Source organism: Lagenorhynchus albirostris, chromosome 2 (genome assembly GCF_949774975.1).
Source record: "Lagenorhynchus albirostris chromosome 2, mLagAlb1.1, whole genome shotgun sequence".
Taxonomy (NCBI): domain Eukaryota; kingdom Metazoa; phylum Chordata; class Mammalia; order Artiodactyla; family Delphinidae; genus Lagenorhynchus; species Lagenorhynchus albirostris.
In genome coordinates, this window is record NC_083096.1 from 146,633,323 (window position 1) to 146,659,581 (window position 26,259).

The window sequence follows — 26,259 nt, forward strand, 5'->3', positions numbered from 1 at the left end:
AGATGCATGAGGATTTTTGCAACTTTCTTGCCACTCTTTTTCTTGTATCTTCCACTTTTTTGACCTCATGACACATGTAGAGTACAAGCTCCTGGACAGACTCACTAGAAGCCAGAAATAGTGTTTTTGAGGTAGGAGTGAAAGGTACTGTAGTGGACAAGAGTTGGAGTCAGGCGACCCAGTGCGAGTCCTGCTGTGTGGCCTGAGCAGACCCAGCGCCCTCTCTGCGCCTCCTGGCTCCACCCTTCAGTGTACTGGCTGGATGGGGTGCTCTTTGGGGGTTCCTGCAGTCTCAGCCTCTGAGGGCTCAGTGTGGACAGCGAGGTGGGAAGGGAGCCTGTCTCCGGCCGGCCGGGCGTGGCTGTGTTTAACCTGCCGTGGCTGATACCAGGCCTGCAGAGTCACGCAAAGTAGCCCCAGAGGAAGATGTTGACGGCCAGCAGGAGGACGGCGTTGATGTTGCAGACGCTTCTCCAGAGCGGCTCCTCCTCGATGCTGGTCAGTTTCTGCTCCAGCGCGGCCTTCTCCGCGGGGCTCAGCGCTTGCTCCGGGGCCCGCGAGAGCCCACACAGCCAGCCCCAGAGCAGCTGTCCCCAGGACCTGCGTGGGGCTGAGGGACAGAAGTCAGAGGGGAGGAAGGCAGGGGGGCGGCAGGGCGAGCTTGGAGAAAGGAGATGACGAGAGAGCAGGGCCGGGACAGAGATGGTGAAAAACCCAAGAAAGGAATGAGGCGCACGGAAGGGGGCAGAGGCAGGGGGAACAGTCAGCTTAGCCCGGGTGCAAGCCGCAGGCTGGGCGCTGAGCTGGGGTGCCACGCTGAACCCCCAAACCGTCATCTAGCGGAAGCATCCCCGTGTTGCAGGGAGAGGGGTGTTAAGGGGCGAGGATAACGAACACAGTTCAACCCAGTTCGGAGCGCGTGCCCCGCCTGAGGACCGAGCGGCTCAGCGTGAGGAAGCGCACTTCACAGTGATATAAACCAAATCCTCGTGCTGTGCTTTATCAGTAATGAGGGCAATAGTTCAGCTCTCATCTGCCTTACTCGTTTCATAGCCATCTGGGAAGGGAGGAGGGGTGATATTTTGGGGAATCCCTTAGAGACCCCATCCCCAGTGACCCCCCTGATGGGGTCTTTGGGACCCATGACCTGGTGTCCATCCCCACTGCTCCCCCCATGTGCCCTCAGCCTACCTGCAGGCTGTTCCTGGCCGTGCCTGGGGTTCTCTGTCCCTCTGGCCCCTGTAGGACCCTCCCCAGATGGCATGTCCGCTGTCCCTGCTGTGCTCTCCCGCGCCTCCCTCTTCAGCTCAGAGTGAGGACCGTGCCGTGTCCACCACGTCAGGCGAGCGAGCTGGAGGAGAGCAAACAGCCTCGGCTCAGGGACCTTTGGAAGGAAGTCGGGCTGTAGAAAGAGAGGACACCCCTTCCCGGGAGGCCGGCAGAGCAGCGAGGAGAACAAGCAAGGAGCATAGGGGACGAGGTCTGCCTCTGAGGCCCGACTGCCCCGTCCTTGGAAAATCTGAACTCCCTGCACCTGTTCCATACAGGGCTCGTGCCGGGGGCCGAAAACACCGCGGGTCAGGCTGGGCCCCTGACCTCCCGCAGCTCACGGGCAGGGAGACGCAAGGCCGGACACAGGGAGGCAGGCGGCCCACAGCAGCAGCTCCCGAGGTCAGGCTGAGAAGCTGAGACTACGTGAAGCTAGTAGGCCGTGGAGAGTCACCGCACGCGGGAAGCAGAGGGAAGAGGCTCAGTTCTGGGCTTTAGGAAGATCTCTCGGAGTGAACTGATGAGATCCAGCCTGGAGACAGTTGCAAAAGTGGAACCAGAAACAATGAGCATTTGAGGTCACGGGGTGGGGGGCAGCCCCAAGGTTGAGGAGTGAGAGCTGCAGGCCGTGGTGACTGACTGGAGGCAGCCGCTGTGGCTCTCAGGGCGGCCCTGGACCTTCAGATGGGTAGCGGGGCCCCTCATGGAGCTCGAGCCGGCAGGAGGACGACTGGGCTTGGTGATGGTGGGAGTGAGAGAGAGTGAGAGAGAAAGCCTGGGGACGGGGGCATGGTCATTCACACACACACACACACACACACATACACAGCAGGAGCTTGAAGAGCCCGGAGGGCCTCACAGTGGAGACGTCCACGGATCCCTACGGAACAATGATATTTAAGGGGCAGGAAGAAAATCCCATGAAGATGACAGAGGAGCAGCCAGAAGGGTAGAAAAATATACAGTGAGCAGAAGAGAGGTCTCCAAGATGCAGGATGTGGGCAGTAGCGTCTGGTTCTCTTCAGAGTTCGCTTGAGATGAAGATGGAGAAGTGACCAGGAACAAGGTTGTTGGGAATGTTGGTGTGAGCAATGCTGGAGGGCACTGGGACACCAGGCCGACTCAGCGGGTCGAGGAGTAGATGAGGGGGAAGTGGAGGCTGGCGATGGACACCACTCTTCACAAAGTTTGCTGTTGAGGGTCAGAGAGGGAGACAATTGTACCTGGAGGAGAACGGGAGCCAGGGAGGGGATTTTTAACCGGGAAGGACTTCAGTGTGGGAATGAGACAGCAGACAATGGGGACACTGAAGGATCAAGCGGTGGGGGAGACCACTTCAGGGGTGAGCCCCTGGGGAAGTCAGTCTCTTGGTTCACCTGTGAATACACTGCTTGTTTGTAGGAATTCGTGACACTAAGGGTATAGGTCATTTTGCGAACTCTAAAGGTAAGGAGTGTTATTAATTATTTCCACCCAGTGTTTCAAGGACCAACTTCTGGCATGGGCTCTCTTACGGGCTGAATACTGTTCCCCCCAAATTCATATGTTGAAATCCTACCCCCACCCCCGCACTTCAGAGTGTAACTGTATTCGGAGAGAGGGTCTTTAAAGAGGTGATTAAGGTTAAATGAGGTCTGATGAGTGGGCCCTAAGGACACCAATATGACTGGTGCTCTTAGAAGAGGAGATTTGGACACAGACAGGCACAGGGGAAAGACCACGTGAAGACAGAGAGAAGACGGCCACCTATGAGCTAAGGAGAGAGGCCTCAGAGGAAGCAACCTGACCAACCCCTTGACTCCTGGCCTCCAGATCTGCGAGGAAATAAATTCCTGTCATTTAAGCCACTCACCCTGTTGTACTTCGTTATGGCAGCCTGAGCAAAGTAATACCCTTCTGCTCTAAAGAGAAAAGCTTTCAAAAGACTGAGCATCGGTGTCTGAGGACTGGTAAATCCATCGGCGTGGGAGCGGTGAGGGCTTCCAATCGAGCTCTTACTCTGCTAGACTGTTTCTTTTCTCATAAACCTGTTTCTTCAAGGTCCAACTCAAGTGACATTGTCGGGGACCCTCCCCCTCTCCCCAGGGGTGACTACCTCTCCTCTGCCCTCGGCTGCACCCTTTGAGCTTAGGCCTTCTGTACCTTCTCTTGGGAGAGTAACTGTTGGTGTTGGGGTCTTCCTCCCCCACTCCCCATCCCTGCTCCCCACGGGCAGTTGCTGGCAGGGACCATTCATCTTTGTAAGCCCAGTACAGTGCCTGGCACAGAGTAGGTGCCCGCTGAGTAATTTTCCAATTGAATGAATTACTTTTCACTTGGGAATTAACAGCCCAAGGAGCTCACCGTCCCCAGCCATCTGTGATCTCAACTCAGTGAGGAAGAGTCGATGGTGGAAGTCCAGGCACTGTGGGTAGGGGAACATTTGGGGGGGGGGGGCCTTGTTCTGAACACTCCACTTGCCTTTTCCTCAGGGATGGGGGTTGTGCAGAGGCTGACAGTGACGATGACGATGGCCGTGAGCCCACAGAGGAGGAGCGCGAAGTAGAGGTAGTGGAAGTCTTTCAGCACGGCCGGCCTCGCATCTGCCTCCCCACAGGCTGGGGCTGGGTACGAGAACTCCAGGGTCATGCGCAGAAGCCCCACCACCAGGCCAAATATGAGGCCCCAAAAGGCTCCCTGCAGAGAGAGGGCGGCCAGGGGTGGGATCCAGGGGGAAGCCCCAGGAAGCTAAAAGCCACGGTTTGGTTTGCCACCGCGTTTGCAAGTCTGCCTAAGTTCCCCATGAATGCCGAGGCTTTGTCTTAACCTAAAGGCAGGCAGAGCAGTTTATTGGAAAAGGTCAGACTAGGCTGCGCTGCAGAACAATGACTGAAGCAGTGACTCGACCTCACTCACATGCAATGATAAGCAAATTAATAAGTACTAAGGGTAGGTGCTTAATATTCAACTAGAATGGAATTTGCTTTTGTAATCAGCAGGGAAAGCCAGGATCTTCCTCCCCAGCTTTCTGTTATCAGAAATCAGAATCAGAACTCCTCCTTTTTTATTTTTAAAGAAAAGCTCTGGCATGTCCTATATCTTCTCTGTAGCACTGTTGGACCCTAACCTCTACCTGTTCCCCATGTACAAGGGTCAGAAGGCTTATATTTTCAAAAATTCTGGAATGAATAGAAACCTCCAGAATTCAACCGAGTCCTGCCGTGCAGTCTAGTTATCAGCAGGGGGACTCGAGCTCTGCAAACAGTCGACCCAGCAGAGGCCTGGCTTAACTACTCCACTGGGGGAGGGGCTTCTAGGATCTCCCTTATGATGACCCTGGGCTCTCACGTGGCCCCTGTACAATCACGTCCATGATGCTCCTTACCTCCCCCAGGTACAGCCAGCAATTTGGGCCTGTCTTTTCTAGGCTATTCCGGGGAGTGACCAGGGTCACCCTCCTGGTCCCTCCCAGGGTCTGTCACGTTTCCGTGCAGTTTCACAAGTGGCACATGTGCAGGCACCCCTGTGAGCTCACACTTTGTTTCATCATCCTCTTTGCTGTCATTTTGCCGACGTGTAGAGCCCTGCCGTGTTAGAGAGCTTCCCGTCTGCTTGCTTTTACACACACTGTTCCTCATGTCGGGAAGACTCTTTCCTCTCCCATTAATCCTTCAGATCTCAGCTCACAAGTCCCTTTGTGACCCCCCCTCCCAGGCGTCCCATAGGTTATGTGTTCCTGCTCTTTGCTCTCACGGCAGCTATCACACTTTGCTCTTATCGCATATCGAAACCTCTTTCCTCCCGCTGGCCCAGTGACGGCAGACCTATGTGAACTTTGTAAACCATTGCATCCCTGGAGCCTCCCTAGTGGGATTGATTCATGTTTGCTGAGTGAATGAATAAATCTAGACCCGATGCTATGGCTGGGGAGATGGAAGCCTGGAGGGGGCAAGTCCAGGTTATGGACAGACTAGCTCTCCTGACCCTCTGGTGTTCTCGGAGAGACAGGTGCACTGCTGTACTCACAGGCTCTGTGACCCTCTTGCAGAAGATGGCCAGCAGGAAGAGGGCAGTGATGGGTGGGGCCAGGTAGCTGGTGACGGACTGGATGTAGTCGAAGAGCTGCCCGCTGTTGGAGCTTTGGATGATGGGGACCCAGAGGATGCTGATGACGACGAGCAACACCACAAACACTCTGCCAGGAGAGAACAGGGCACGTGAAGAGCGCTCGGAGCGGCGTGGCGGGGGGGGGGGGGCAGGTGAAGGTGATGTACGGGAACCAGGAAGGGAGAAAGGAGGGGAACGCGTGGTCGCTGAATCAGAGAAGACAGGACCACAAAGGCAAAGATTCCAGAAAGTTAGACTCTTAAAATCCCAGAATATCAGAATTACAGAATCCAAAAAACCCCAAATTTTAAAAATCCCTTTGAAAGTGTGTAGCCCATCTGCTTTCGGGAAGAAATCCATTCCTTTCCCCTTCACCACCCACCTGAGTAAATGGCCCCTGGTTGGAAAACTTTTCTTGGGTGTGTTGGGTGCAATGATGCATATTGCCAGGAGATGGTGCCCAAACCTCACTGACTGATGCCATCAGGTGCGGTAAGACTTGGCAGGTGAGCAAAGAGATAAAAGGATTCTGCACACCTGTCCTCTTCTCTCCTTTCCCTCCCATTTTCTCTCTCTCAGGCCACACTAGAGCAGCAGCTAAACTGCAGGAGCTACCTGCCGTTCGCTCCCCTCTTAGCCCCCACCTCTTTGTACAATCTGTCCTGCGCTCAGATCCTTTGATGGTCAGTCCCTGTGCGTAGGGCTGGGATGCACAGAGGAGCGGACCGTAGGGACCCATGGCAGCCGTGGGCAGAAGGCATCGTGATGGAAGGAACAGTGAATGCAAAGGCAGGGAGACGGAAAAGAGCAAGTTATCTAAACTCAAGTAGAGAATGAACACGTTAGTCCCGAAACCTGAGTTACAGAGCCTTAAATTATGAAGCAAAGATTTCAGAAAAGGCCTCTTAACTTTGTGCAAACTAGAAATGCCCAACCCAGGGAGAAAAAGAAAAAATAGCCACCAAGGTATATTTTGAAAAGGCATAAAATGAATACCTATGAGATAAAGTTCAAATTTCAGCTGAGCGTTCAAAGCCCTGCATCCTTTGGAGACAACCTTCCTATGAACACCTCCATCGATGCGGGCCCCTCACTGCATTACATGTTTCTGATTTTCTCATTAAACTGTGTGCACCCTCAGGGCAGGACCATATAAGTCGCCCCTGTGTCAGCAGCACAAAGGTATGATGCAGGACGCATGCTCGGGGTGAGACTGAAGGAGTCTTTCTGTTATCCGGGGATGACATCCAGAGCTGGTCTGGAAGACACTGGGGGCGAGCTGCTTGCTAACGTCTTTCCATCTATACAGTTCATCTTTCATTGAGTCAATGCTTTGTCAGCGTCTCTCATTTACCCTTTTGATCAGTTCCAAGATAAAATTGAACAGGCAGGGAAGAGATTTTTTTTCTCCTTATTCTGGAGGGAGGGCAGTGGTCCAGAGCTGGGGAGGAACTCACCTGAGGTCCTGTAGAAAGTTGGCGCTAGGAACCAGGGGCTCTGACTGCCAGTGCAGGGCCCAGACCCAGCCGCATCTCCTTGGGGTAACCCAGGGCAGGGAGGAGAGGGGAGAGGGGTTTTGCCTACAGGGAGGGGGTGCTCCGGAAGGATGGGCCAGCGCACCTGCCCACCACCATCAGCTCCTGCTCTGTTGCCTGTCTGCGGAAGTGCTGCCACACGTCAATGGCAAACAGGGTACTGCTGCTGTTGAAGATGGAGGTGAGTGAGCTCATGAGGGCGGCCATGATCACTGCGATCATCAGGCCCCGCAGACCTGGGGAGAGATGAGGTCTCTGTGGACAGCTGGCCCGTGAAGGCCAGCTCTGCCAGCAACCATGGAGGCTGCCAGCATCCAGCAGAAGCACGAGTTTAGGGGAGGGAAAGGGATGGGGACGGTGTTGAATGAGGTGCCCAACCAGGAATCCTGAGACCCATAGCACTAGGGGCCGGGCTCTGGCCACACTCTACCTCTGCCGCCCCCTGTGGCCTTGGCCGAGTCATCTGTCCCCCCTGAGCCTCAGTTTCCTCATCTGCACTATTAAGGGATGTGAGACTAGCTGATCTTTAAGGTTCTCTGCAGACTGGACATCTCGGTCTGGGTTTTAAACCTTGTAGACACTTGGTTAGTGGGCCCTGGTAGGGAGGAGGGTGACTATTAATTATTGAGTGTTTTTTTTCAGTGTTTTGAACCTTTTTCAATGATGCTATGATACCAGGCTAAAGCCCCAGCTTGGGAGGCAGAATCCCTGGAACTTTTTGAAGGTTTTATTTTAATTAATTAATTAATTATTTTAATTTTTAATACAAATTTTAAAGGTTACTTTCCATTTTCAGTTACTACAACACGTTGGCCATATTCCCCATTTTCTACAGTACATCTTTGAGCCTATCTTACACTCAATAACTTGTGTCTTTCAGTCCCCTACCCCAATGTCCTCCCCCTCCAGGAACCACTAGTTCCTTCCCTATATCTGAGTCTGCTTCTTTTTTTGTAATATTCACTAGTTTGTCGGGTTTTTTAGAGTCCACATATAAGTGATATTATATAGTATTTGTCTTTCTCTGTCTGACTTATTTCATTTAACATAATGCCCTCCAAGTCCATCCACGTTGCTGCAAATAGCAAAATTTCATTCTTTTTATGGCTGAGTAATACTCCATTGTGTATATATACACCATCTTTATTCATTCATCTGTTGACGGACACTTAGGTTACTTCCATATCTTGGCAATTATAAATAGTGCTGCTATAAACATTGGGGTGCGTGTATCTTTTTGAATTAGTGTTTTTGGGGTTTTTTTTATATCTATACTCACAGGAGTGGCATTGCTGGGTCTTATGGTAGTTATACTTTCAGTTTTTTGAGAAACCTCCATACTGTTTTCCACAGGCAGAAGCCATGGGTTTGTTTCCTGGTTCTGCAAGGAACTAGCTGTGTGATCTTTGGACTAGTTCTGACCCTTTCTGGGCCTGTATTCAACCTGTAACAAGGGAGGGCGGGGCCCACTGGTATCTCAAGTCTCTATGATTCTGATGAGGAAGCATCTAGAAACACAACTCCCTGGCCAGCCCCACCTCAGTCCTCTTTCCCCTCAGTCCAAATATTTAACCGCCTCCTGCACGCCTCCCTGGATGACTCCAAGTGTCCCAGATCTAGGCCAGCGTCTTCCTCTGGGGCCCCTGCTTCTTCCTTTGGTTAATGATATGATATGCTCAAGTTACTCTGGACCCTTCCTCTGCCTCCCTCCTACCCCACCTCCCTCAGCCAGTCCCTCTCTGGCTGCTCTGTCCTAACTGGGCCTCCACCACCATCTCCACTATTTCTTTGATTCATTTCTTGTTCCACTGGAGGGAGGGAATAACTCAATTTCCCTCCATAAACCTGCCTTTCTTTCTATGTCCCCAGTCTCAATATCATTGTAAACTCAAGACCTGCAAGCCCTGTTTGGACCCCTCTGTCTTTCTTGTCCCTCAAACACAATCAGTCATCAAGTCCTGCCAATTCTATCTCACAAATATCATCTAAACCCTTTCTGTCCATCCCTAAAGACACTGACCTGGTCCAAGCCGCCACTACTGCCTTGACCACTGAAAATCCCTCAGGACCTATCTCCCTGCCTCCCCCTAAGCTGAGCTCTCCGTGCAGAGTGATCCTTCTGAAGCACACATCCAGTCATGCACGCTGGCCTGAAACCCCCAGTGACCCTCCACTGCCCTCAGAGTAAAGGTCACGCTGCACAGTGGGGCGTGGCCACCAAGTCCTCCCCACGAAGGTGGTCTTCATTCCTGCTGCATCTGAGCTCACACTGGCGACTTTCAGTTCAGACTTGACACTCTCTCATACCTGGGCCTTTGCACATACGGGCCCTTATCCCTGGAACGACATTTCCCACGCCCCTCCGCCTTTGTCTGCCTGAGATGCTCCCCAGCACTCAGCTCCATTTCCTCTCCTCTGGGAAATCTTCCTCCACATTCCTCCAAAGTGGGTCAGGTGCCTCCTTAGGGCTCCCTCAGCCCCACCGTGTCCCCACACTGGTTCCACTGTATTGTGCCTTCTGCTTGGGTACCCTGCAGACTGCATTGAGCTCGAGAGCAGGGGCCTGCCTTTTATCTCTGTATGTCCAGAGCCAGGGCACAGAGTAGTGCCCTACAGATGCTTGTGAAAAGTGTGTGTGTGTGTGTGTGTGTGTGTGTGTGTGTGTGTGTATTAGGAATGGGGGTGCGGAGGTGAATGTTTTCATTTTCTCTTCCCATCTACGACCATCCTAATGCGATCCCTCTTGGGCAGTGGGGGTGGGATGAGGCTGGAAAGCTGGTGTGCAGCGTGGTGTGGGGGGATGGGACTTACCCATGGGCATGAGAGCCATGACCAGCTTGGGGTAGGCAATGTTGGAACATCCCACGCGGGCCCCGCAGATTCTTTGGCAGATGTCAGGGTCCACGCAGCCCACTTCATCTGCAGAAGAAGTGATGGCAGTCAGAGCTAAACCATCCCGTGCCTTCTCTGGCTGGCCCAGTACCTGCTTTCTGACCCCATAGGAAAGTGTTCACTGGTGAGTGGAGGGAGTCAGCGTCTAGAGGGTCAAAGGGCAGGTGGAGGTTGGGTCCTGGGATTTCGGAATGTCTGGTAGACTTCTCAACCACATACTACCCTGCAAAACCTGATAGACCCCTCTGGGTTTTAGGCCTTATATCTTAATAAAAGGCAAATATCCTTGCAAGGGACCATGAATGCCTCAATTGGTCTTTCCTTTATAGAGAGAAAGCAGGACGTTAAAATGACATTCGGATACAAATTTCTTCTACTGATACACATACTGTATGTTTGGCCCACAAAGCCTAACGAACTTACTATGTGTTCTTTTTTTTAATATACATTTATTTATTTATTTATCTTTGGCTGCGTTTGGTCTTCGTTGCTGCGCGCAGGCTTTCTTTTTAGTTGCGGGTGAGCAGGGGCTAATCTTCGTTGCGGTGCGTGAGCTTCTCATTGTGGTGGCTTCTCCTGTTGCAGAGCACGGCCTCTAGGCGCGTGGGCTTCAGTAGTTGTGGCACGCGGGCTCAGTAGCTGTGGCTCACGGGTTCAGTAATTGTGGCGCACGGGCTTAGTTGCTCGGTGGCATGTGGGATCTTCCCAGACCAGGGCTCGAACCCGTGTCCCCTGCATTGGCAGGCAGATTCTTAACCACTGCGCAGCCAGGGAAGCCCTTACTATGTGTTCTTCATAGAAAGTGTGTGGCCCTTGCTCTGGGCCAACTTTGCCCGGAGGGAGACTAGCTCTTACCTGGGTACAGGGCCCGGCTGATCATGCCAGGCATGACGATAAAGAACATGGGAAGGATCTTCAGGTAGCCCCCCAGCACGGAGCCCCCCTTGGCGTGGGATAGACTCTTGGCGGAGAGAGACCTCTGCACAATGACCTGAAAAGACAGCAGCGCCCGAGCGCCAGTCGGGCCTGCTCGGGTTCCGCTCGGCTCCTGCGAGCCCCAGCGTGGGGACGGTGCCCCATACCTGTTCCCCAACCGGTCCCAGCCCTCTGTGCACCCACATGCCCAGTTTGTGGTGGGCTGGGCCAAGCTTGGTCAGGGCATCACCTGGTCGGTGCACCAGCACCACGTGGCCAGCACCGTGAGCCCGAAAATGAGGCCTGGCCAAGGGATGTCCCCGCTCACAGGGTCCCGGAGCATGTGGAAGGCGTCGGGCCGGGGGAGGTGACAGGTGGTGTTGGGGACTGTGACATTAGGAATGGCCTGCCTGTACCTCTGCTCCAGGCCTGGGTACCAGCCCACCTCTTGAAAGCCTGCAGGGAGAGACCACTGCGAGTGAAACAGCCCTGAGGCCCCACTGGGTCTGTCACATGCCCCAGCTCGCTGGATCCCAGTCGTGTGTGGGACCCCTGAGCTCGGAACTCGTATGGGACTTGGGAATGAGAGACGGAGTGGCACTCAGGCTCAAGACCCCTGTTGTGGAGTAGAGAGAATCCTGCTCTTGGGGTGCCCTGGCCTGGAGCCGGGACATGGCTCTGTGCTCTGCAAAGTTCTGATCAGACCGTGGTGGTGGTGACAGCCAGAGAGAGATCAGAGAGGAGTTGACAGGGGAGGGTGGGATGTATTCAGGACTCTTCCTTACCCAGAAACATGAGGACCAGGGCTCCCCCCACCATGATCACCGTCTGCAGAGTGTCTGTGTAGATCACGGCCGTGAGGCCCCCTGGGGACCCAAGGAGAGGGTTCATCAGCACCAGCAGGGGGTTCCTCTCAGGGTGCCCGCCCTGTGCTGGGCCGCACTGGGGAGACCAGAGAACACAGGGAGCCCTCAGCGGATGGACTCTGGCCACTGCCTTCCCCGCCCCTCGTGCTGCATGGGCCCGCCCAGAAGGCGGAGGCTGGTACAGCCACAGGCCCTCAGGTCCCTCTCCTTCTGTCCCGACGGCCTCTGGCTGTTGTTTGGTAATATCCCAAGTCTTTTCCTTTCCTGCGCTGTTAGCTCCACCGGGAGGCCTGCCTCCCTCCCCACCCCAATGCCCAGTTAAGCTCCCCCATCTTTCCAGGCCCCCTCAGCCAGGAGGAAGTCTGCCGGAGCCTGTGTCCCGGGAGCCCAGGCCTCTGTGAGGGGCTCTGCAGGAGACGGGAGAAGGCATGCTTGTGGCTCTTGTCTGGAGCAGCCCGTGGTGACTCTAGCCCGGGTCACAGTCCCCCGACCTCCACCCTATTCCCTGCTGTCGGTCTTCCTCTGTATCTCCTTCCCTGGTTCTCTCTCGGGATGGCTCTGTTTCCTCCTGTTTCTGCCCTTCCTGTCTCCCCTTTTCTCTTTCCCACGTGCACAGTGTCTGTGATGCACTGAGTCTTTCCGCCTTTTCCTCTGACTCTGCATCTCTGTCTGCCTCTCTCTCTGTTCCCTCCAGTTTCTCTTTCTCTCTCTCCCCGTCAGTTTTCACTCTGTCCTCCCTGGACCTCTGCGTCCCTGTCATCCGGCGCTTCCCTCTCCACCTATCCCTGTCTCTGCTCCTGGCACCTGCACCGGACGTGACCTCCCCTCGGCCCTACCTGTGATGGTATAGACGGCCGTCACCACCAGCAGGATCACAGTGGAGAGGTAAAGGTTCCAGCCCAAGGCCATCTGGATGAAGAGGGCTCCAGAGAAGATGTCAGTCTGCAGAGACAGCGACCCAGGAGTCCAGGTCACCCAAGGCCCTCTGTGTGGTCACCAGTGTACGTCACCTTCCTGCTCAGCAATACCAGGTGCTGTCGGCCCTCATGGTGCGATGAAGATGAGCCTTACGTGCCGTGCTCAGGAGGATGAGCTTGGCCTACAAACCCTGAGGCGCCGTGGAGACTGTGAAGCAGAGGAGCACCGCGGACAGCTCTGAGCCTGAGAACCGTGTGATCCGGCAACACTGCCAAGGTCATATGCTGGCGGGGAAGGGGTGAAGCGGCACACTGAGGAAGTGAGGCAGGAGCTGGGGTCGGGGGGTGGGGGAAGAGGCCACTGGGGGAGAAGGTGGGAACCTAGGGGCTCCCTGACGGCTCCCTGAAGGAGCACCGGCCCACTCAGCTGCCAGATGGGCCCGCGGCTGACCTGACGGGCAGGCGCCCCAGTGCAGATGACACAGGTCCTGGACACCCATATGTTTGGGTTTATTGGAGGACATGGGGTCGCAGCCTTTGCCTGAACTGATTTAGGGTTATTTACAAGCATTGATGGAACAAGAGGCTGTAATGTTTCCAGCCCTGGACCTGGCAAACCCGAATGATTCAGTTCCCTTCAGGGCATGCTTGCTGGTCCCTTTACATGAGTGTTTTGTGACCCATGACAAGGGCTACTACGTGACAAAGCCTCAGGAGGCCTCAGCTGGGCCACAGAACCCAAACGTTAGTTCCAGCCCCAGAGCTAGTGCTCTGTGTGGACCTGGGCAAATCGTTTGACCTGGGTTTGTCTCCTGAGTTTAGGTCAACAGAGGAAGAATAGGCCCTTTCTAATGGTAACATTCTAGGCAATTAATCCTTCGTGCTGAATGAAGAATCAATTAATGGCAAGATAAATGAGTGAACGAATTCTAGATTGTGACTTCTTTGGATAGAGGGACTCTCATTCACTCAACAAACATCTATCATTCATCTCTAATTACCCTACTGCTGAGGGGGAGCATGTGAGGAAGGGGTGTGGATTTTTTTTTTTTTTTTTTTTTGGGTACGTGGGCCTCTCACTGTTGTGGCCTCTCCCGTTGCGGAGCACAGGCTCCGGACGCACAGGCTCAGCGACCATGGCTCACGGGCCCAGCCACTCCGCGGCATGTGGGATCTTCCCAGACCGGGGCACAAACCCGTGTCCCCTGCATCGGCAGGCGGACTCCCAACCACTGAGCCACCAGGGAAGCCCAGGGGTGTGGATTTATCCTCCCTTTCTATTATCCTTCCTCTTCTAACCATCCATGCATTCATCCATCCAGCAACAAGCTAGGCCCTCTCCTAAGCATTTTCAGAGAGACGTGATGGCCACACGGGAACAGGTACTCACTGAAATCTTGGTGAAGATGTAGAGGATGAGAGAAAGGACTGACATATACACCTGGATCCTCTGGCCCCCGAATCGCTTCTTCAGGTACTGCGGCATTGTGACCACACCGGCTGCGATGTACACGGGGACGAAGATCCAGCCGAGGGCCAGAAGCAGCCAGGTTGCCTGGGAGAGTGGGGAGAAAAAGGGATCCACGTCCTAGATGCAGATGGAGGAGTGGTCTGTGCAGAGGAGAGCCCTGGGCAGGGAGGTAAGGGACCAGAGGCCTGATCTCAGTCCTGTGTGACCTCTGATGAGGTCCTCCAGGCTTTGGTTTCCTCATCTGTAAAATGGGTTCTCGATTCACCAAGCACCTCTGAGGTTCCTCTTAGCACTAAGGCTGGGGGTGGGGTGGGGTGGGGTGGGTTAAGACCCCCTTTATCCATGAGAATCCTCCAGGCCAACTTCCTTACATTCCACTCAAAGCCACCCACAGCAAGGCCTCCAGCGGCCCCTGTCCCAGCCAGGCCGATGAACAAACCGCTGCCCACATTGCTGGACATCAGAGATGCTCCGATCTGCAAGGCACAAGTGGGGCCAAGGGTCAGAGGTCAGCTTTCATTGGAATCGATCTGTAGTCAGTACTGTGGGCTTCAGGATCCGGGAAAGAGGCAGAGAGAGAGCAGAACCTGAACTCAGGGAACGTGAGATGAGAGGGAGGAGATGCAGTGGGGGAGCAATGAGAAGAGGAATGGAACTGCGTTTATTAGGCACTTACTGTATGCCAGGCAATGTGCTAGGCATTTTATAGGCACTAATACACTTAATCTCCACAAGTATTTGGAGGGATGGGTATTAATCTTTCCACTTTACAAAGGAAGGAGTTAATGTTAGGAGAAGTGAAGTCACTGGCTCCAGGCCACCCAGTGAGGGAGAGGCAAAGTGGGAAAGAAGAAAAGCCATCGGAAGCAGGGTCCATGTAGGGAAGATAAAGCTCTGCTCTGGGGCCATGGATCTAAGGGCCTCCAGAGAGAAGGAAGCTGAAGGGAGAAGAGGAGTCCCCCACGAGAGGGATGGGGGAGGCCCTCTGCCACCCGGTTCTGGCAGGTCCCAGGGCAGGGCCAGGCAGTGGGAGGAGCCACGGGGTTGAGCACAGCCCAGGCCACCCCCCCAGTTAATTTTTCTCCAGGAGGCAGCCAGCTACTCTGAGGCAACAGGAGGCAATGCCAGTTAGATAGATGATGTCCACAGTCACAGCCGTCAGTACTCGAACGGCATGGCCAAGTGCCTGCTTCCGTTCTAAATATATTAACTCACCAACTCCTCACGACAACCCCACGAAGAGAGTTCTGCCATTATCCCCATTCTACTCGGGGAAACTGAGGCACAGGCAAATAACTCGCTCAAGTTCCAGAACTGATAAGTGAGAGTCGAAATGAGGATTGCAACTCCGGCCATCTGCCTCCTGTAATCACTGCTTGAAGGGCGCTAGGTCTTAGTAAGTGTTCATTAGTGTTATCTGTTGTTGTTAGATGGGAGCTGGAGGGGAAGAGCCAGTCTTGTACCCTGTGTCACCTTAATAAAATTGTGGGGCTGGGCAGTAGAAAGTGAGAAGAAGGGAAAGCGCCGGGACATTCAGAGAAGAGGCAGCACAGTGCAAAGGCACAGAGATAACAATAGGCCTGATGTTCCTGTGGACTTTCAGCCACACCCCTGCCCCCGCGTGCACACAACACGTGCACACAACCACTCCCTCCCTCTCTTAGGGGGTCCTGGGGATGCTGCAGGCTGGGCTGGATCACTCAGTCACAGAAGAGAGCTCTCAGTGTAGGCGGCTCAGCTCACAGCCCCGTCCCCCTGGCGAGGGCACCGCCACGTCCTCTCTCCCACGTGCACAGGCCCACGTCCCGCTCTGTCACCATCTCTGGGGCACCCCCTCCTGCTCGGAGGCCTCGGGTTTCCTCACACCCCAGAGCTCTGCTCTCCGCAGGACTGACCGTCCAGGCCGGCCCCCTACTGGTTCTCCTGGATGGACCAGAGGAGACCTGACCTGTCCCAGTTCTGTGCCTCCCAATGACTCGTTTCCAGGGCTGTGATTTGGGGGTGGGGTGGGGGGACCAGGTGATCAGAAAGGCCTCCGAGGGGTTTTCATTCTTCTGATGAGGGGTGTCTGACGGCACCAGCGAGCCTGTCCCCATCCCTGTGAGCTGCCAGGCCCACAGCCCCCTGCATCCCGGGGGAGTCTGCCATGCTCCTTTTTCTTTTTTTTTTTTTTGCGGTACACGGGCCTCTCACTGTTGTGGCCTCTCCCGTTGCGGAGCACAGGCTCCCATGTGCGGAGCACATGGCTCACGGGCACAGCCGCTCCGCGGCGTGTGGGATCTTCCCGGACCGGGGCACGAACCCGTGTCCCCTGCATTGGCAGGTGGGCTTTCAACCACGGTGCCACCAGGGAAGCCCTGTCATGCTCCTTTTCTCCTCACCTCTCCCTGTCCCAGACACCTGAACCTTCCAGAGAACCCTGCAGGCTTCCTGGGTTCCTCTGCTCTTTGGTGAGTCTGTCGCCAGCGGTGGGCAGCGAGGGTGGCGAGAACAAAGACAGGGACGTGCAGAGGGCCAGTGGTGTGTGGGTGCGTGTGCGTGTGTGCACTCACACGCCACGTGTGAGGTGTGCGTGCCTGGGCTTGTGCCAGCTTCAGTGGCCCCTGGGGCTGAGGACTCCGCTGTTAGTTTGGAAGCAGGCCTCACCTCCCTCCGTCCTATTTCAGGAAGAGGAAGTTAGCTTTGAGGACCAAAAGGAACAAGTGGGGAGGCCTGATGGGAGGGACTGGGGTTCAAAAGACCAGTTCCCGTGGGGGGTGGGATTTTGCCTCTAGGATTTCCCTCACTTAACTGCTCTTTAGTATTTATGTGTCACTTTCCCGAGAAAACCTTTCCTAATCCCACTTGCACTGTCTGGAGGTTCGAGTCCTCCCCCAGACATTCGCAGGCCCCACGCTGCCCTCCAGCTCCGCAGCCATCAGGTTGTTTAGGAGTCTGTCTGCCCCGCCCAGCCTTGAGCTCCTCTGGGACGGAAACACTCTGCGTGGGCTCTGTAGGTCCAGTGGCCGGCGTGGGACCCACACTTAGGAGGCGCCCAGGGCACGCAGGTCCCAGCTGAGGGTTTGCAAGGTCTCTCAGGTTGCCTGGTGCCTCTGGACCAGAGAGAAGGAGCCCAGAGCCAGGAACCCCCTTGGGGGCTGTAGCCTTGGTCCAGGCAGGAGTAGGTGAGGTGGGAGCTGGGACATGGGGGGAGGGGCGGGAGGAGGGTCGACTCACTGGCCACCAGCTTATGGACCTTCCCGCCAGGAAGTAGCCGCCAATGGTCCCTCGGCTGGCACGGATGGACGACTGGAAAGGAAATGGCAAGAGTGAGGATTTCCCGAGCCTCCCCCAGGCTCTGCCCTCTGCCCCAGATTCCCTGCCCGTCGAGGCAGGCACTGTGGGAACACAGGGGGTGGGAACTGCGGCTGAAGCGTTCTCCATCTTTAAGCTACGTGGCTTTGGGGGCGTCAGCTCCCCTCTCTGGGCCTCCCTGCTCATCACCCAGGGCTGGTGTGAAGAACAAAGGAGCTAATGGGGTGTGTGTTTGTATGTGTGTGTGTGTGTGTGTGTGTGTGTGTGTGTGTGTGTGTGTGTGAGTGAAATGCCCTCATGAATGTACGGTGCTGTTCATGTGCACAGATTATTGCCATTGTGCACTCTTTTGTCCTATCCTGCTCCCCCGTCCCTGTCCAAACGTAGCTTCAGGAAATGAGTTGGGGTCTCATCCGCAGGCTACCGTGGCAGGGAGACTGCCTTGTCCCCTCTGCCCAGCCGGACTCCCACTCGGGGGACTGGGAGGTTGCAAAGCACTCGGTCCCCAGACAGAGGCAGGACTCTTCTGGGGGCGTCTCCTGCTCCGGCCTGATGTCAGACCGCACCACTGAGGTCCACCCATGACCCTGGCGCAAACCCCCTCCTGCACTGGGAGGTGGTCAGTAGTGGCCTATTTGAGGAATTACTCTGAAGACTGAAAGGGGGTGGGGGATGAAAGAACTTTCTCTCGGATGCAGGGGGTGAGTACAGGGCAGCCGGTTAAAGCCCTTATTGGATGCTGAAGCCAGGCATCTGATCGGGTCTGCAGACAAGAGAAATACCTGAAGGAGGGGAAGGGAGAGGGAAGTTGAAAGAAGCTTCTCTTCCCCCAAGAGAAAGCGACAGGTTAGTCACTAGGGCACGACTGGTGTGCAGGGCTCGCTGCTTGTCAAGACTTTGCTTGGACTTTCCTGTGCCACCTCTGGTCCTTGGGGAGGACAGATGAACAGAAATAAGTTACGTTACAGGTGGGGAAATGGAGGTCGTCTAATGGGAAGCAACTTGTCCAAAGTCACAGGGGAGTTTCTGCTTTGCATGGCTGTCCACCTCCCGGGAGCCAGCGAGCCTCTGTTTGCCCATCTCTTCCTCACACACCCTGGGAAGCAGGGACAGTTCATCCCACTTTACGGATGGGGAGACTGAGGCCAGAGATGGTTCTTGACCTTGCCACAGCCTCATAAGTGACCACCTGGGGCTCCAAGCACTCTCTGCCTCACAGTGGAGTCTAGAGGCGCTGGCGTTTCCCTCGAATGCTGCAGAGATAACGGCGGTCATTTACTGCTGCAGGCTGTGTGCTGGGCGCTGTGCCAGGTCCTTAAATGTGTCACGCTCCTAAATGGCCAGGGTCACTTTACCTCATAGACCTTTATACTCTCATTGTCCAGATAAGAAAACTAAGGCTCCGTATGTTCCCAGGGCCATGCGGCCCTACCTGTTGGAGTTGACATCTGAACTCAGAGCTCCCCGACCTCCAAGCCTGGCGCCCGTCCAGGGCATTGAGGCTCTGGTGAGCAGTGGAGAACAGAAGCATGTTGGGATCTGCCTGGCGCAGCCCAGCTCCTTTAGAAAGCACGGTTCCTTGCCAAGGCACCATCTGGTGGAAGGTGTGGTGGGTCCAGGAGTCAAGCATTCGCATAGCTGGGGATGCTGGCATGTGGAAGAGGGCAGGAATGGGATGCGGGGAGGCCAGGGATGCGTGGGGCCAAAGGAGCAGATGCACAGGGACAGGGAGTCGGGCGGGAGATGGGGACTCGCTGTGTGAGCTCTGGCAGGTCACACCCCTCTCTGGGCCTCAGTTGCCCATCTCTAAAATGGAGGGGTTGGAGAGGATGATCCCTTAAGGTCCTTCCACATCAGCCCCTGTGCTTCCTGGACACCCTTTCCTTCTGCCCACCCCTGCCCCCAGCTCCATGACCAGCCATCGAAGAGAGCCTGCCTTTGCCTCCCCTGCCCACCCCCAACCTCCGAGCTACTCACCCAGATCCCCACGCCAATGACAAAGACAAAGTAGACGACCAGGACCGCGATGTCGTAGGCATGCAGGCTGCCTCCAGGACCCGGTGCTGAGCGTGGAACTGTCGCAGTGCTGACCCCATTTCCCGAAGCTCCAGGCCCCATTGCTGCCAGCTCCACGCTCATCTACTAGTCAGCCACCACCAGGCTGGACTTTGAGGCACTCCTGGTTTCATTCCTTTCCTTTAATGATTAAACAGCCCCAAGCGCCACTGGCCAATGAGAAAGCTCTGAGCCCCATTGGCACATAAAGTCCTGGCCCGCCTTTTCCCCTTACTGCCAGCTCCGTCTTCTGCAGGCCTCCCTCCCTTTCCCTGACCCCACTACACACACAGTTGCACACTCACACACACATGCACATGTACACGTGCACGCGTGCACGCTCCCATCCCGGAGAGGAGCAGGAACAGGAGGGAGAGAAGAAGGAAAGGAACAGAGTCCTGGCAGCCTGGACTGGGAGGGACTTCAGAGTCAAGGCGCTCCTGCTTGTGTGGAGGAGAGACTGAGGCCCAGGGAGGAGAGGGATGCAGGGAAGTAAAGGCAGAGCTGGGCCTGGAGTCGGGGTTTCTTTTTTTTTTTTTTTGCGGTAGGCGGGCCTCTCACTGCTGTGGCCTCTCCCGTTGCAGAGCACAGGCTCCAGACGCGCAGGCTCAGTGGCCATGGCTCACGGGCCCAGCCGCTCCGCGGCACGTGGGATCTTCCCGGACCGGGGCACGAACCTGCGTCCCCTGCACTGACAGGCAGACTCTCAACCACTGCGCCACCAGGGAAGCCCGGGACATTTTCTGTCTCAGTTTTGGCTGAGGTCGAATGGGTGAGGACAATATAACAGATGCCTAGTACCCTTACCCCAATTCTAAAAGTGAGTCAGGACACTCAGGGAGCCATGCCACAGAGGCCATGGCAATGGCTAAGCCTAGGGCCCCTGCTGCCCCAGCTGACCCCGTAGGTATTGAACACTCGCCCTGAAATCTCAACTTGCCTGGCTGCTCTCGGCCAGTGACTGAGCCCAGCTGATGCAGTGCATGCCCTTTCCTGCAGGGCATGTGGCTCACATAACGGGCATTTTTGGCTGGAGGACACTCCTTGGACCAGCTGAAACTTTCTTAGAGCTGCACTAGAGCCCCGTGGCAATTGCTTTGCAAAAAGTTGTTGGAGTGACCTGGCGACCCCTCTTCTTCCCCATCTGCAGCGTGAGGAGGCAGCAGCCCCTTCCACCCTCTAGTGAAGCCAAGAGAGAAGAGTGTCAGAGGGTCTATGGCAGAATTTTATGTGTGTCCAAGGGCCTGGTGACTTAAGGAAAACAATGGTCTAGGCTGGGGACATCTCAAAAGGGGGAGTGGCACCAGCCGAGGGTTAGGCCAAGGTCTGGAGCATGGAAGCTGGACAGCGCCTGTCGGGAGGCCGCACAGAGGGTTCCTGCTCCAGCACACGAGACTAGGGTGTTTAAGGCCCTGGCTGCACTGCCCTTGCCCTTCCTGCTGCTGGGGGGGGCCACTGACCAAGAGATCATTTCTTGCCTCCCCTCCTCTCTTCTGGCTGCTCCTTGCTGCCTTTCCTGGTGCCCAGGCTGGGGGCCATGTGCTCCCCTTCACAGCACTGACCGCACTGGGCTGTTCCTGGCTGTGTCCGCAGCTAGGGCGGCAGTGGCTCTGAGGGGTCCCTGTGAGCTAAGACCCCGAGCAGCCTGGAGGCTCCCCGAGGATTCGGGGAAAGGACCGTGGGAGGGTGGTGAGCACCTGACATCGGCTGTCTTCTCTGCAGACGTCACTTTTATGAGGAACCGGAGCTCAATCCAAGAGCAAACAGCAGAGCCCGAGTGGCAGAAGGCAACAGTGGCGCAGAGGAAACAGGTGTGGCCCGGGAGCCGGAGAGCTTTGCTTCTGCCGCCAGCACGTTGGTGACCCCTAATGCATGGGTGCACGTGGCACACATCACTGCGAGCGCCTTTCCTCACCTGTGAAACGAGAGGTCTGGAATCGCTTGTAATGACCTTGGAGCGCTAAAGTGCTACAAAGGAAATTATTGACCTGGTCTCCTCTAGCCTTTCGGTTCTAAGAGTCCTGGGGGAAGTGGGATCCAGCTGGAGCTGTGACTGAAAAGTGGGAGAACAGTGAGGGCTCGGGTCCATAGCTTTAGGCCAGGCACCCCTGGACCCCGGCCGGCCCTGGTACTCAGGAGTTGTGCTCTCAGCCTCCGTGTCCTTGTATGTGGAGAGGGGATAACGAAGTTCACCTCGCAGAGGCATCCTGAGGTATAAAGCCTGAGGAGTGTGTGCAAGGCACAGAGCCCTCGGCCGGCGCAGGGCCCTCGGCCGGCGCAGGGCCCTCGGCCGGCGCAGGGCCCTCGGCCGGCGCAGGGCTGCTCTATCTCGACGCTGTTGCTGGCACTGTGTTCTGTGTGGCGAGATGGCTCTGTGGGACTCTGCCCTGGTGTTCACCTAGAGCGGACAGGCCCCTGGAGATGTCCTTGGTCCTGACAAATTCCAGAGCCCCAAGAGGCCCCAAGTGGGGTCGGGGGGTGGCTTCATGCCTGAGCCACTGCCACCCACCTTGTCACGTCCTCCTATGAAAGCAAAGCCTGCAGCCACCCAGGCAAGGCTCTGGAGCTCTCACCGGGGAGCGGCCGGATCTTGCTGGGGAGAGACTAAACAGGCGGCGAGTTCTCTGCCGCCTCACGCGAGAAACAGGCCAAGGAGATTCAGAGGATGCTGGGATTAGCAACTGGAGGCAGAGCCTGGGACCTGGGCTCATGCTCCTTCCACCGGCCCGTCCCCGCCCCCGCCATGTCCTTTTCTGGATTCTGGGTTACTTGGTACCCACGGTTGCCTGTCCCCCCTCCATTATAACTCCTACCAACTGTGCTATAATTGCTTGTCTGTTCCCCCTGCTAGTGGGGGACTCCTGGAAAGCAGGGGCTTTATCAGGTTCACCTCTGTCTCTAGCACATGGCACAGGGCCTGGCACACCATATATCCTCATTACATTTTCATCAAATAAACGAATGAATGCATATTACATCAGTTTCTTCCTTTCCCATGCAAGCTCTTCATAAACTCAAAACCATGCCAGTTGTCACTAGCCACACCACATATATCAGCTAGGGTTAAGTTTGGCTGTGATATACATGCAGCTTAAAAGTTGCTTAAATAAGAAAGTTTTTTTCACGTTCATGTCTAGAGATACACAAAACAGGACCGGTAAGGTGGTTCATAATTTTTTAAGAGACCTCAACTCCTTTTTTCTTGCTGTTCTACCATCTTCCATCTCATTGTTTAAAATGGAATTCCAGCTGTTGCCTCTGTATTCCAGCCATTGCCTCTATATTCCAGTGAACATTTCCTGGAAATGGCACACAACACTTCTGCTAATATCCTGTTGCCCAGAACTTAGTCATGTGATCACACCTAGCTACAGGGAAAGACAGGAAATGCTATCATTATTTGGGGTGGCCTGTGTCCTGTCAAGATTCTAGCTTTTTTACTCATTAACAGAGAAGGATGGATGCCGGGGGGACATTAGGAGTCCCAGCCATGCCACACTTTATAGTCTAAATGGCGCACCCTTCTCTTACTATCTTCACCTACCAGCCCTGCGAGGTACTTGGGAATAAGAGGCATCATCCCCACTTCACAATTGAAGGAACAGAGGCTCTGAGAAGCAAGTTTTCCCAGGCCACAGAGTGAGTTATGGCAGGGCTGAGATGGGCACCCAAGGTTGCCAGCTACAAGGTTAGTGCTCTTTCCTCTTCGTCATCTTGCCCCAGGGCTTCTTGGAAATGGTAGAGCTTGGGCTCCTTCCTCACAATTTCCTCAAGAAGCATCCAGCAGACACCTGCTGCGTGTGCAGAAAGCACCGGATACTCAGAGAGAAACCAGATCCAATCCCTCTTGAGGACCTCATGGTCCTCACACAAGTCTTAGAATATAGTGTGATGACTGGAGGGTTGTAGCACAGACAGCTCTCTGACCCCAGAGCCCGGGAAGCCAGTCCTTCAAGGTGTGTGACGTTCCATTTCAGGTTCCTTCAGCCTCCAATTTTCTGTCTGGAACCAGAGATGGGGTTAGAGAATTCGGGCTGAGTTCAAACCTCAGACAAAGGACACTGGTGTTTATGTTTGATGGGATGTGGTAGCACAGCTAAAAGTGTAGGCTCGGAGATCAGAAAGCGTTACTTCTCTTTTCATGGAAAGCAAGTTACAGTCCTATTTTTCATGTGAGAAAACTGAGGCTCAGCGAGTTCCAGTCTCTGTCCAAGGCAAGTGTGTGTCGGAGCGAGACTTGCGCGCAGTCTCCTGGTGTCTGAGCTGGACCTCCTCCTGCACGGGGCTTTGGGAGGCCACCAGAACTCTCCCACTGCTCCCAACCCTGGCTGGGGCCCACTACCTGCCAGGCTGGACCAGGCCCCCCCACCTGGATTTTATTCTGCAGCCAGAAGCCTGATCACCTGTAAGGAGCTGTCGGCATCGTGTCTCAAATACTGGAGAGAGGGAGTCTCACCGAGGGAGAGATTTGCCCCTTGGAAGGTGTGTGATGCTTGCTCTGTTAGACTCCACTGCGTGAAGCCGAGACTCTGCTCTGGCGAGTCTGTGGCATTCATCCCTCCTCTCCTTCTCTGCAGCAATTATCTCTGGAAGTTTACCCACTTCTGTAGGGCTCCTGGCTCCTCTGTATCCTGATGGTGGCAAATGGGGTGGGAAAAAAAAATTGCCTTTGTATCATGCAGCAAATGGAGGTACACCATATGTCAGTGGCCTCACCGAGCCTGTTAGGTTTCAGGAAAACCATCCGGCTTGTGTTAGGGTGGCTTTCTAAGCAGTCACTGACCCCAATTAGGCATTGATCAATAATGATCAATAAATGATCAATCAATCGATCATCAATTAGTTTTTGTTTTTTAAACATATTTATTTATTTATTTAATTTTGGCTGCATTGGGCCTTCATTGCTGCACGCGGGCTTTTCTCTAGTTGCGGTGAGCGGGGGCTACTCTTCGTTGTGGTGCACGGGCTTCTCATCGAGGTGGCTTCTCTTGTTGCGGGTTTCAGTAGTTGTGGCTCACGGGCTCTAGAGCGCAGGCTCAGTAGTTGTGGCGCACAGGCTTAGTTGCTCCGCGGCATGTGGGATCTTCCCGGACCAGGGCTCGAACACCTGTCCCCTGCACTGGCAGGCGGATTCTTAACCACTGTGCCACCTGGGAAGTCCGTCAATTAGATTTAAATTATCAGCATTCACCAAATTTATACTGTCTATCCAACCCTGTGCTTGGCCTGTGACAGGCAGAAATAAAGGGGAGCCTGGATGCCTTCCTTTAAGGGAATTCAGCTGAGAGATTAGAGGTGCAAACAGAGAAAAGAATGAGGGACTTGAAGTAAGACAGAGGTAGGTTTGAATGACAACACTTCAGCTTATTAACTGTGTGACTGTAGGCAAGTGCTCAGGGTACCTGGCTTGCTTGTTGTGAATATTAAAGGAGAGAATAGAAAACACTTTGCTCACTACTGGGTCCATGGGAAATGCTCTGTTGGTGGTTAAGTGTCAAAAGCAGGATGAATGCACACAACTATAACTATTTAAATTGAGATAGGAATTCAGAGAAGGGAGATATTCATGTGGAATGATCTTTTAAGGCCTAGACTTGTAGAGCAGGTAATTTGGACCCTGGCGGGTCTGGGACTGGGGCCCTGAAAGATCATACTTTTCAGAATGTGCAGTACAATGGATGGCCACAGGGGGAAGACATAGGACAAATTTTAGCATCTTCCATTTCACCGTCCCTCTGGGCAGAGAATCCAGTAGGTGACTATCCTTTCTTCACTCCCTCCACACCCATGTTGTAATCAGAGCTAAACTTCCACACACAATATCTGTAGACAGATGAGGGATTCACGGGGCTTTTCAATTGCAGTAATATGTCAAAAGTTCTCTGAGACATTGTTGGCACATAGGAGCCAGTGTGTCAGAAAAGTCTTTCAATCTTGCTCTGATTTCTTTTTTTCACATTCTCTGATCAAGTCTCCCAACATATCTCTGAAATATGCAAATATCTATAGTTTTCTGTATCTCTCTGAAACTTTTGGGACACCAACTATCTCACTGAAATATTCTGAAACTCCTTGAAATGCTGACTTTCTATAAATCTCTAAAATTATAAATCTCTATGTGGAGGTCTTTTTCTGACCCTCTCTACCCTTTGACAGCACACATTCTCTCTGAATCTCAGAGACTCTCAGTCCATCTGTCTACAACAGCTTGTTATCATTTTTTTTTTTAATTGTGGTACGCAGGCCTCTCACTGTTGTGGCCTCTCTTGTTGCGGAGCACAGGCTCCGGACGCGCAGGCCCAGCGGCCATGGCTCACGGGTCCAGCTGCTCCGTGGCATGTAGGATCTTCCCGGACCTGGGCACGGACCTGTGTCCCCTGCATCGGCAGGCGGACTCTCAACCACTGTGCCACCAGGGAAGCCCCAGCTTGTTATCATTTTGCAAGTGGATATTGGACAAAGACAGGTGCTATCTGTGCTAAACTCCAGGAATTTGCACCTCCTAGTTCCAGGCTGCAACTGTCTTGGTTCTGAAGAAGGTGGAGATCAGAGCCCTTCCCACAGGAAGTTTCAGCTAGAACTGGAGCCAGAGAAAAGAGCCAGGCATTTGGAGTCAGTCAAGCCTGGGTTTGATTCTCTAATCCTCATCTTACTGTGTGACCTTGGCAAATTGCTTTTCCCTCTCCAAGTCTGTCTTTTCTAATCTAGTAAAGATAATCCTGCAGCCTTCGAGACTGTTATGAGGACTAGAGGCTGTATGAGGTAGTCAAGTGTAAAATGCCTGGTGAACGCCCATGACTATCCTGACTTTAAGTGAGATGTGAGTCCGGAGGATGGAGAGATTCATGCGTGTGTTTCATTAGCCCTTGACATGGAAAGGAAGTATTCAGAGTCTGCTGCATTTAAGAAGTCGCTTTGAGTAAGTCCACATTATTGCTTCCTTTACAGATTCTGTGGGG

At 54.4% G+C, this 26,259-nt stretch overlaps 1 protein-coding gene across 2 annotated transcripts; it reads right to left on the reverse strand.

The window, feature by feature from the left end:
- Window positions 1-401: 401 nt before the first annotated feature.
- On the reverse strand, window positions 402-19,384 carry SLC5A9 (solute carrier family 5 member 9). 2 transcript variants are annotated; one of them, XM_060142605.1, is made up of 15 exons: window positions 19,223-19,384; window positions 17,168-17,239; window positions 14,323-14,427; window positions 14,130-14,192; window positions 13,871-14,035; window positions 12,400-12,505; window positions 11,483-11,563; window positions 10,948-11,153; window positions 10,638-10,773; window positions 9,702-9,809; window positions 6,976-7,126; window positions 5,275-5,443; window positions 3,730-3,945; window positions 1,192-1,351; window positions 402-610 (listed from the first exon to the last, which is right to left on the reverse strand). In XM_060142605.1, the coding sequence occupies exons 1-15, from the start codon at window positions 19,382-19,384 to the stop codon at window positions 402-404; spliced, it is 2,109 nt and encodes a 702-aa protein (XP_059998588.1). The 2 variants fall into 2 exon arrangements, with proteins under 2 accessions (XP_059998588.1, XP_059998589.1); XM_060142606.1 differs by lacking the exon at window positions 14,130-14,192.
- Between the last annotated feature and the right edge of the window lie 6,875 nt (window positions 19,385-26,259).